Source organism: Pediculus humanus, genomic scaffold (assembly GCF_000006295.1).
Source record: "Pediculus humanus corporis 1103172107488 genomic scaffold, whole genome shotgun sequence".
Taxonomy (NCBI): Eukaryota; Metazoa; Arthropoda; class Insecta; order Psocodea; family Pediculidae; genus Pediculus; species Pediculus humanus.
Genome location: NW_002987105.1, coordinates 630,302 through 642,297, shown reverse-complemented (window position 1 = coordinate 642,297; position 11,996 = coordinate 630,302). Strand labels below are relative to the sequence as shown.

General features: G+C 27.9%; 1 protein-coding gene across 1 annotated transcript; it reads right to left on the bottom strand.

Moving 5' to 3' along the window:
• Nucleotides 1–1,833: 1,833 nt before the first annotated feature.
• Nucleotides 1,834–8,526, bottom strand: Phum_PHUM147760 (T-box protein H15, putative; the record flags this gene model as incomplete). Its single annotated transcript, XM_002424665.1, has 4 exons — nt 1,834–2,386; nt 2,492–2,568; nt 8,001–8,165; nt 8,257–8,526. 4 exons carry the CDS (start codon nt 8,524–8,526, stop codon nt 1,834–1,836), a joined length of 1,065 nt encoding a protein of 354 aa, XP_002424710.1.
• Nucleotides 8,527–11,996: the final 3,470 nt, after the last annotated feature.

Below are 11,996 nucleotides of genomic sequence, written 5' to 3'. Positions count from 1 at the left end.
GTAAAAAAAAAAAAACAAAATGGCCGTTTCGAAAGAACTTTTTTTTTTAAAAAAAAAATAAATAAATAAAATGGCGAAACGTGAAATGTTGAGATGAAGGAAAAAAAAAAGAAGAAAAAAAAATTTTTTTTTTTTTTTTAACTTAACTTTTCCCGTTCGCGTCGTTTTCCACTTTAAAAAAAAAATTTTCCCAAAAACGTTCGAACGCTTTTTTTTTTTTTGAATATTTTATTTGAAAAAAAAAATGGCGCCATTTAAAAAAAAACAACAGTCGACGGTTTAAAATTATTATTTTAAATTTAATAAATTTCCGCTTGAAAAATTTTCAATTGAAAAAAAAATAAAATTCATTTCCGGTTTTAACAAAAATCGGGAAAACATTTTTTATTTTTTAATTCATTCCGGCTTATCAGTCGTCTTATCAGAGTCGAAAAAAAAAACGACTGGAGACTCCAGATATAATAAAATCTCAAGGTTTTGGTCCTTAGGGATGATGAAATTTAAATCGAAAGATCTTGAATACGTTTTCCTACATCGCATAACTTCCAGAAAGTTTTTGCGAGCATAAATTAGAGGCCTCCCTTCTTCCCTTCTCTCTCTCTCTCCTCCTACCCCTCTCCTCTTTTCCTCCATCTCTCTCTCTCTCTCCCCCACCTCATCCCATTTTCCACGACGACTCTAAAATTTTTCCTTTTTTTTTTTTTTACTGACGAGGTTGTTGTGTGCAATTCGTAAAAAAATAATTTTTATCACGATAATAATAATAATAATAATAATAATAATAATAAGTTGTTGTTCGTTTGATTTTTTGACCGATTTTCAACCCCTTAAAAAAAAAAAAAATATAATTGCAATATTACTAACAAAAATCCACCCTTAATTTTACATAAAAAGAAAACCACCCTTAAATATAATTTTTTATCAATTGACGTTGTATTAGTGGACGTAAAAAAAAAAAAAACGACAAAAGAATCTGACAATTTATTATTATTATTATTACTTTCTTTTTTTTGCTGTAGTTTATTGATGTTGAAATCGCGTGGTTTTTGCCGTTTTTTTCTTTTTTTTTTTTGCTGTTTCATCTAAAAATAAATCTGGATAAAGTTTTTTTGTACTAATCGGTCTTGTTTAGCGTTTTAAGCATTTAAGACGTTAAAGAATTAAATTTTAATTGTTTCGTTCGTAAAATGGGGAGGGGAGGACAGGAGAAGGGAGGGGGGAAAAGGAAAAAAAAGTCCGTGGGATCCCCCTACTCAGGGAGATCTCTAGGAACAATAGAGGAGATAATAAAAAAATTAAAAAAATGCCTTGTAGTTTTTATATTATATATTTATAATAATAATAATAATAATAATAAAGTATAAATTACAAGGAACTAAATTACAATGGCAATGATAATTTTTTGTATTAAAAAAAAAAAAAAATAATAATAATAATAATTCTGTACATAACAAAAATTTAAAAATTAAAGCCGCAATATTAAAGAAACAATAATAATTATTATTATTATTCCTGCGAATATAAAAGTTTTTTTTTTTAATTGTAATTAATTATTGTTATTATCATCATCATCATCATCATCATCATCATTATCATTATCATTATCAAACGAGTAATTAATAAAAAAAAAAAAATTTCGCGGCGTTAATGTTTTACATTGAAAGGCCTAATAAATATATTTATCGATTTATTTATAAACGAGTTTTTTTTTTTTTTTTTATAGTTACCGCCGCCATTTTGTTTTTTTTAAGACAAAAATATCTTTGGCGAGTTACACGATGACGATGTATTTCGTATGATAATTAATATTATTATTAATATCGTGGGTTTATATTACGTCGGATTAGGACTGTGACAGTGCCTATCAGTCACGTCGTGACAACTTTCAGGGGAAGACACCGGAGGAGATGCTCGCCTTAAATTAGACGCAGGAGGAGGCTTATAAGGAGAATAACGATGCTGTGATAAGGATGACGATGAGGGGACCGGATAAAGGGGTCTAGGAAGGCTTAAGGTGGGAGATGTATTTGATGATGTTGATGCCGTGTTCGTGGCCGTGGCAGCCGCCGCAGCGGCTAAATGATGAGCGTGTTGATGATGAGCGGCTAATATAGATGGTCCTAAACACGCCCATTGGCTCCATATCATACCCGGTGGTATTCCGACCGGTGGTACACCCGTACCAGGATTTCCCCATATCGGACTCATAAGTGAACTGTAAGGACCGGCTGCTGCTGCTGCCGCCCTTAAAAACAATTGTGATCTTGCTGCCAGTAATGCTTTTTCTTCTAATGTTAAATTATTATTATGAGTATCTAATTCCGAAAATGTTCTTATTGGAGATCTAAGATAATGCTGTTCGGCTAACATCGATTCCATAGTTTCTCTAAAATTTAATAATATTATTTATTCAAAAAAACACCCACCAAAAAAGGGGGGTAGAAGGGGGGAAGAAGGGGAAAGGAAACGTGAGTTTGTTTGTTTGTTTTACCTTTCAAACTCCGTGAGCCTGGAAGAATCTCTAAAACCTTTGGCAAAAGGATTACTGTCTATTTTCAATTTTGTAATCTGAAATGAAACAAACAAACAAAAAAATAAAATAATTGACATTACATCTAAGGGTGTGAAACGCACTACGCGCACACCCGCACACCCACACACTTACTCCCACCCCCATAAAAAAAATTACGACTACAAATGCTAGACATTTTCTTTTTCATCCCTTTTAGAAAAAAAATTTTCCAAATTCACAATCAAAATCCAAAGGGGTAATTTTTTTTTTTTATTCCCTACACGTCGACGTGCTTCATCCCCCTCCTCCAAAGAAATGTGACAAACAATCCAATCAGCAGTAAAAAAAAAAAAACGTAAAAACAACCGAACAAACACATAAAAAAAAAATTTTTTTTTTTACTGACCGAATTCAACACGTCATTTAAAAATGACTGCCACTGGTTGTAAGAAAGTAATTTTATTATCATTATCATTATTATTATTATTATTATTATTATTATTATTATTACTGTACATCGCCTACGTGTCTACCACTTTCATAAAAAAAAAAGTTTTTTTTTTTTCAAATTATATTTTATAGAAAATTGATTTGTACAAGAAGAAGAAAAAAAAAATTATCCGATAATAAAATCCGGTAATAATTTTAAACTTTTGAAAATAAAAAAAAAAAATTACTCACCGTAATCAATGTTACCAATATTAAAAAAAAAAAATTTTTTTTTTTTTTTTATTACAAAAGTAATAATTTTTTTTTTCTCTCTCTTACGGTAGCTGCTATATAAAATGATAGCGTACGAAACCAAGTACTACCGTTTCTATTATTATTATTATTATTATTCAAAATTATAATCCATTATTATTATTATTTTATTACTATAAAGAAATGATTACGAATAATTCTTTTGATGAAACCGTAAAATTATTATTATTATTATATCGAAAGAGTAATTATTATTTTTTTTTGGTTGGAAAAAAAACGTTTGCTAATTTATATAATCCGAACGATTGATTTGTTAAAATCAAAAAAGAAAATTTAGTCATTATTATTATTATTATTATTATTATTATTATTATTATTATTATTATTATTATTATTATTATTATTATTATTATTACTATTTTGGATATTAAATAAAGTCGTGACGAAAATAATAATAATAATAGTAAATTAAATAAAGCGAGTAATAAATTTAATTTTTTTTTAAGAATAATTTTATTTGTAAAACGTGAAATGATTTACTCTCTCTCTTTCTCTCTCTCAAATTACGAATAATAAATTTTTTTTTTTTCTTTATTGTGTATTGTAATCTTTGATAGATCGTTCGATGTATCGAAGATTACAATACACAATCATTTCGATTAATTATTATTACGATTCGTTTGATGTGTAAATTTTTCGAATTCGATATAATTTTAAGGAAAATTTTTTTTTTTTTTGTCGTAACTTCGATAATTCACCATTCGATTTTTTTCGATTCTCGAAATATATTGAAAAATAAAAAATTAAATATTTATGCGTTTCACAAAAACGAAATCCACCGTTGAAAATTTCGCGATAAGAAAGAGGAAAAAAAAGGAGAAGGAAAAGAGAGAGTGAAAAAAACGTGTAAGAAAAACGTCTGACGCATGGAGTGTACATGTGTGTGCGTGTGCGTGTGTGCGTTGGCGTCAGTTGTAAAAACGACATTAAAATATTTGAAAATAATTAACCCGACGTATAAACCAGGTGAAAAGGTAAAAGATTATTCATAATTCAATCCATTAAATAATAAAATAACATCAACTGTCAAACTTATGAAATAGATGAATTCAATGATATTATTATTATTATTATTATTATCATTATTATTATCGGCGTTACGTAAAATTTATATGTCAACCACACGGGTGGCCCAATTACTAAAATAAACTATAAAAACTCAAAAACATTTGCAAAATGTGATCGGTCATGAGGAATAATAAAAAAAATTGACATTTGTAAATGCGTTTTATAAAATTTTTTTTTCTATGAACACGACAAAAACGTTGCTTCGTGGTAGAAGAAAAAAAGGAAAAGAAATTTTTTTTAGAAATGAATTTTTTCTTTTTTTAATTAAAAAAAATTAAAACGAAAAAATGTTTAAAAAATCTTTTTTAAGCGCTCATTTAAATAAATAAAAAAAAAAATTTTTTTTTTGCTGTTGCTCCTCCTGCTGCTGCCGTTGTAGACTTTTAAAGATTTTACGTAATCTTTTATGTAGATTTAAAAATAAATGACGAGATTTGCGAGATATGTGTGTGTGCGTGAGTGCGTGGCACGCACACACTCACGCACACATTTTTTTCGTCTTTTTTTAACGCGTAAAAAAAAAAAAAAATTTTAAACTGCAGCAATATTCAAAACGAACGACGTCGTAAATTATTTCATTTGTAAATCAATTTTTTTTCGTTCGTGGCACTAGATTAAATTACGATAATTTACGATAGTTATAACAAATACAAAAATCATGTTTTTCTATATGGTTACAATTCCAAAATAAAAATTCGATTTTGAATAGACAAGAAAAAATTTTGGGGAAGCAGTAAGCAACAACCGTGGCAGCAGTAACAGCAACAGCATCAAGCCACGACGACGACAAAAACATTTTAAAAAAAATTTTTTTCCCCTTCAGAGTTTAAACCAAAAATAAAATTAATAACATTTTTTTCTCTCTCTTTTTTTTTTTGCAAATTAAAACAAAAAAAACCGTTAAAAAGTTTCAAATTAACACACGAATAATCTACGTTCAAGGCGTTCGTGCGTGCGTTCGTGCGTTTTTTTTTTTTTTTGGAATCATTTTCTCCAGGGTGGTCCCCCCCGAAAGTATAAATGTACCGTAAATTTTTTTTTTTTCTACTCATTAATCAAAATAAATATTAATAATGATTATAAGTAGAGTTCCCTTCGCGTAAAAACTCTAATAATAATAATAATAATAATAATAATAATAATAATGATGATGATAATGATAATAACACTAACGAAACACTTCCAGCAAAAAAAAAAAAAAAATTAAAGAGAGTGAAAAAAAAATGGATGGAAAATTTTTTTAAGAACTACTAATTAACTACAGATATATATAAATATACGAAACGAAAGAGAGAGAAAGAGAGAGAGAGAGAGAGAGAGTAAATATATATACAACAACGTGTATAAAATGGGAATGAAAATTCCATAGAACATTCCAGAAATATTTAAAAATATGTCAAACGTCTCATATGTTAAATTATTTGACAAACCACCTTTTTTTCTCTCCCTCCCTCTCCTCTCCCCTAAATTTCTTTCCGTTTCTTTTATCATCGCCATAATCATCATCATCATCATCATCATTATTATTATTATTCCATTTAAGGTCAAAACCTGAACGAATCTGATTCTGAACATTTTGATTTTAATCTTGTTAAATAGGGAATAAAAAATTTGTTCCTATTTATTTATTTATTTTTTTTACGCTGGGAAAATGAAAAATTAAGTTAAATCGTTTTTTATTATTATTTATTTATATAATGCGTGAGTGCGTGCGTGAATGCGTGTGTGAAAAGATGAGAAGTGGAGGGAGCCCCCTCTCTATCGTCCGGTTCATTTTATTTACTCTATGAAATTTTTTTGTAAGCGATAGGAAAATAATAAACTAGTGATCGATGAAATGAAATGAAAAAATACAAAATGGCTGAACGGAAATGAATCGTAATAATTAAAGAAATAATCGATTAATCGATACGCCGGAAAAGCAGAAGAAATATTTAAAAAATAAATAATAGTTTTTTTTCGGCTGAGATTTTGCGTAGGCAAAACGTTTAAAATGAAAACTGTTGATTATATACGACTAAAAAAAAAAAAAACGAATCGACTAAATACTTAAAAACACTAAAATTAAGAAAATTTAAGGAAGTGGGTGGAGGGAGGGGGAGAGGAAAAATTCACGGGTAGGAGTTGAATGAAACATGATGATGATGATGAATAATAATAATTGTTTTTTTTTTTTTTTAAACAACAGAAATCCGTTTTTATTAATTCGTTTCCGGTTTCTTATCCACCTCCTTTAACTCGAAACATTGTTTTTAAACAAGAGAGAGAAAGAGATAGAAAAAGAGAAAAGAGAGAGAGAGAGAGAGAGAAGAAATATTTTTTCTCTCCATTTTTTCATTGTTTTATTTCGTTTTTACGTAAAATTAATTATAAAAAAAAAAAAAATCAAAACGTTGTCATTTTAATAAAAACTTATGTAAAAAAAAAAAAAACAAACAAACAAACACAAACATCTGCTGTCTTTGGTTGTTGTTAAAATAATGAAAAAATTTGTCAATTAAAACATTTTTTTTTTTAAACAAATCTCCATAAATTTAAAATTTTTTATCCAGGTGTGTCGCGTGAAAATCACAGAAATCAATATATAAAAAACATTTTAAAATAATAATAATAATAATGATGATTACGGTGAAAATTTTATCTACATAAACATTTCCTTTGGAAAATGTTTAGTAGTAGTAGTAGTAGCGGTTAAAAATTAAACGGCAAAATAACCAAAGCGGCAAATTCACACGAACAAAATAAAATTTTTAGTCATGCTTGTAAAAAATTGTTAAAATGACACGAAAAACCAGTAGACCATGCTAGAAAAAAAAAGTAAGACACTTGGCAAAAAAAAATTATTATTATCTAACAAAAGTTTTTTTTTTTTAAATAAAACTGGAAAATACCGACGCATATGTGTGTGAATGTGTGCGTGTGCGTGTGTGTGTGGTCGTCTGCACGAAGAAATGAATTAAAATTTTTAACCGAATGTTTGTTGTTCGTCTTAATTATAAATCATGGCGAAAATTATTATTTTCTATAAGGTTGAAATGATTTGCCCCTTCTCCCCTCCCCTCGAAAACAAAGTAACAAACAAACAAACAAACAAACAAACAAACGTTATCATTATCGAATATCGAGTTAACAGTTTGTTAAAATTTCTCATAGGATTTAAATAATAGTCATGATGTCAACAAAAGGAAACGTTTATCATCGAATTCTTTCTCGAAAATGACATCGAACAAAAAAAAAAAAAAAAGAAAACAACAACAAAACAAAAACATAACAAACGAAATCCGTCAATTGACAAACACGAACAAACAAACAAAAAAAAAAAAAGAAGAAAAATGTGTACGCTTTTGTTTTCGAGCCAGAAAAAAACATTTTTCTTAATGTTGTTAATTGAAAACCTATCGTCTGTCATTTAAACCGTTTGTTTAAACAAACAAACTTTTGTCAATTACAAACGGGTAATGATTTGTTCAGAAAAAAAAAAAATGTCTGAAATGTTTCCATCAGCAAATTCATCATCATCATCATTTTTTAATAATATTAAAATTTTGCTAATAATTACCTTATAATAATAACCTTTCAATATTTAACAGGAAAAAAAATTTTCCGATTCGACTTATTAAAAAAAAAAAAAAAATTACCGGTAATAAAAATTACTCACCAGTTGATTCTGATATGCTGTTACCGCCGTGAATACAGATTCGGGATAAATAAAAGTTTTAAATTCTTCTTGTTCTAAATCCGTTACCGGTAAATTACCAGTGGATTCGTATCGTTTTACTAAATGTATTCTCGGCTGATATTTATGCATCGAATTTAATACCAACTGTATAAAAAAAAAAAAATTATTTTTGGAATTATTACCATTGGTAATATGTATTTTGTTATCTCATATAATAATAAAAAAATATACTCACGTGACCGTGTTTATCCATTTCGTTATTTGTTAATTTGACTTTTTCAAATGAAACAACTTGTTTTCTTAATTGATCTCCAGTAAATGGAGAATCTGGATGCATGTAAAGTCTGCAAGGTGCTGGAGGATCGGCTTTACCGGCTACAAGCCAGGAAGATCTGTGATAGGCATAACGGTATCGTTTGTTGTCAACGGGTACAATGTCCATGAGTACCGCGTATTTTTGTTCCGGTCTCACACCGGTAAAAGACACTCTTAACGTTGGAAACATACGTCTGCGTATAAAAAAAGAAAAATTTTCAATAATCTAATGCCACGATTTTAAATAATTTACGTATAAATAAAAAAAAGCGAATGGTACGAATATTGAAATTTTTTATAAACAATTTACAATTTTAACCTACAAAAAATTTTATTAAAAAAATAGTGAAAGGTTTAATAATGTGTTTCTTTGTTTGTTTGTTTGTTAGCTTGCTTGTTTTCAAGGATGAAAAATGAAAATTTAATTTAATTTTTTGCCCCTTTGGGGCAAAATATAAAATTAATATTCATTTTTACAAAAAAAAAAAAATTATATATGAATTTAATTAAATATCAAACGTGGAACTAATAAAAAAAAAAATTATTCTAATTACACGATGCGATAATTTAACTTATTTGATTTCGTTAAATTTCGTAACCCCCGTTTGTTTTTACTTAACGAATTTGCTATAAAACAAACAAATTGTTTTTTTCGAAGAAGGTTGAAAAAAAAAAAATTAATTACGGTAATAAAACAAAATGGCGAACGGATGCGACGGAAAATTCAACACGAATGAAATTTATCGATGATTATCACACTGCCAAAACGTGGCAGACAAAATTAATCGAAGGAGTTGGAGCAAGAGGAGGAGGAGGAGAATGAAAAAAAATTTTCAGGTATAAAATCGAATTCAAACGTTTGTACGAAAGGCAAACAACGGAAACGAACGCAAAAAAAAAAAACAAACAAAACGAGTTTTTAAAAAAAATTTCCATTAAGGTATTGCTGTTCGCACTGTCATTCATCGCAAAAGGGTGAATCTCATGGGATTCAACTGAAAACATGACAAGAAACAAACACCTTGAAACAAACGAGTGAAATACATGTTGTTTCTCTTATTTTAATGATCCCTCGCGCTTTTCTTTTTCTTGTTAACAATCATTAAACTTTTTCCTTTCGTTTCGTTTCGTTTTTTTTTTTTAGTTGTTGTTGTTGTAGTTGTCGTTTGTTGTTTTTTTCGTTTTGTAAAATGGAAAAAAAACGATATCGTCGTAATCAATGGCGACAACCGTATTTTTTTTTTTTAGTTTTAATTTTTTTTTTCGTAGAATACACAACCTCCCTACGTCCGTTTCTATCATCGTACCTAAGTCGTTTGTAGAGAGTTGAAAATGATTTCGGTTGTTGTACCTGTTTATTAATGATCTCATTTTTTTTTTTCGTGTGATTAGGAATCACAAAAAATTTTTAATAAAGTTTTTTTTTATTATTATTTTTTTTTGTTAATATATATTTATATATAATGACCGGTCATATTTCTAATTACCGTTTGTACGAGTTGTATACCTTCACGGTTTATTTGTCATACTACAAACGCATTCGTTCAGACACTCATTCATTCATTCATTCATTCATTTTTTTATTCATTCATTTGCAAGAAGGTTGTCTTTGTTTTAAAAAAAAAAAACCGTAAACATAAATTTAATTTATTTTTATTTAAACTTTGCACACACGAAATAAAAAAAATAAAAGAAAAAGTGAAAGGGAATTTTTTCGTTTGTTTGTTGTTTGTTTGTTTACGTGTTGTTACCTACAATAATAATAATAATAATAATAATAATAATAATAATAATAATAATAATAATAATAAGTAAAAAAAAATAATTCGCGATGATTTTTGCAAAAAGAATTTCGATTGAAAAGATATTTCGAGTGAAAAGAAAAATAATTTTATCGCGAGATATTTGATCGATAATTAATAAATCGATTGTAAATCGATATCTCGAAAAAAAAGAGAAATGATAGACGGATGGAAATTGCGAAACGTAAAACTCCTACGAATCGTTAAAATCTAAAAAAAATGAGAGAGAGGAGAGAGTTCGTGCCATCATCAAATGAAAATGAATGTGAGAGAAAGAGAGAGAGGAAGAGAGAAAGGAAATTGGAGGAAAGTTTAAGAGATGTGTGACAAAGAGAGAGAGAGTGAGAGAGGAGAAAGGAAGGGAAAAAAAGGGAAAACAAACAAAATAATAATAATATAAAATTGATGTTAATTCCCAATTGGAAATCATGAAGAAATTTTTTTTTTTTTTCAATTTATCGTACGACAACAAGAATAACAAACAACAACAACAACAACGAAAACAACCAAACCATATATACGAATTGAATTTAAAAAAAAAAAAAAAATGTCGCAAGTCACGGTCTAGGAATATTTCAAACAAACATAAATCGATATGTTGTTGATAAAATCGATTAGTTGGTCTATAAGACACGAAATTGAATTTTGATTGTTCTTTGACCTTCCTTTTATGCAATTGAAAGTAGGAGGCAGCGGCAACCAACCGTGTTAAACGAAATTTTTTTTTTTTTTTTTTTTTACTCTATGGATTTCCGTTTTTATTTTTTTTCAAAATAAACTTTCGTTTTTCATTTGCCAAAAAAAAAAAAATCAATCGACAAACGTTTTATTATTTTTGTTGCGCGAGCATTATTACCTCCCACAAAAAAAAAAATTTATCCCCGAAAAATAATAATAATAATAATTTGAAATTTGAAATTTTTTTTTTTATAATGTCGTAAAAAAAATTTATTTTTTTTTTAGTTTTTTTTTTTTTTATTTTTCGCGTGGTTGACTGAACAATTTTTAACCGAAATTTTTACCCGTTTTTTTTTTTTTTTTACAAAATCCAATTAAATTTTTGACGAAAAAAAAAAAATGTCGGTTGTGTGTGACTAATACGAATCCGTCCGACGTTATAATTAAATTTTTCACGAATCTAATAATTTTTTTTACGTCACAAACAAAAAAAAAATTACTTCGTAACTCGGTTAATATTTTTCTTTTCTTTCTTTTCGTCGGATTGTTTTGTAATAAAAACAAAAAAAAACGCCGTGGCAGCAGATACTACTACTACTTAAACCTACAATTTAAACATTTTTTTTTAATATTTTCTAAATTGATATTTACCAATCGAATTTTTTTTCCCCATAAAGAAAAAAATTATTATTACTATTACGTCATCGTATTAAATTCTAAAAAATTCTACGACCGGTTAACGTTTAATAAAAAAAAAATTTCCCTCCCCCGCCCTCCCCACCCCCGTTCGTCGGCGTTCTATCAAAAAAAAAAAAATATTTTCACGTTCGTTCTTTGAAATAAATAAATAATTATTTTTTACATAAATTCACACTCGCGTGAAATTATACATAATTATATATAAATTAAAAGTCAATGTACTATAAAAATTAATCGACTCAACCGTCGGCTGGTCGTCCGACGACCGGTCGGTCGATTTTTCTGTTGCCACTGTTGGATAATTTAAAAAATATCTTCTTCCACTGTCACCGTCCATCGTCGTTTATATTTATTAATTTTTATGAACCGATAAGAAAATTTTTTTAATTGAATTTTTTTTTTGTGAAAGAAGAAGACCCATGAAAATATCATGAAAATTAATTTTTTTATACGTACGACAAACGAATCAACAAACAAACAA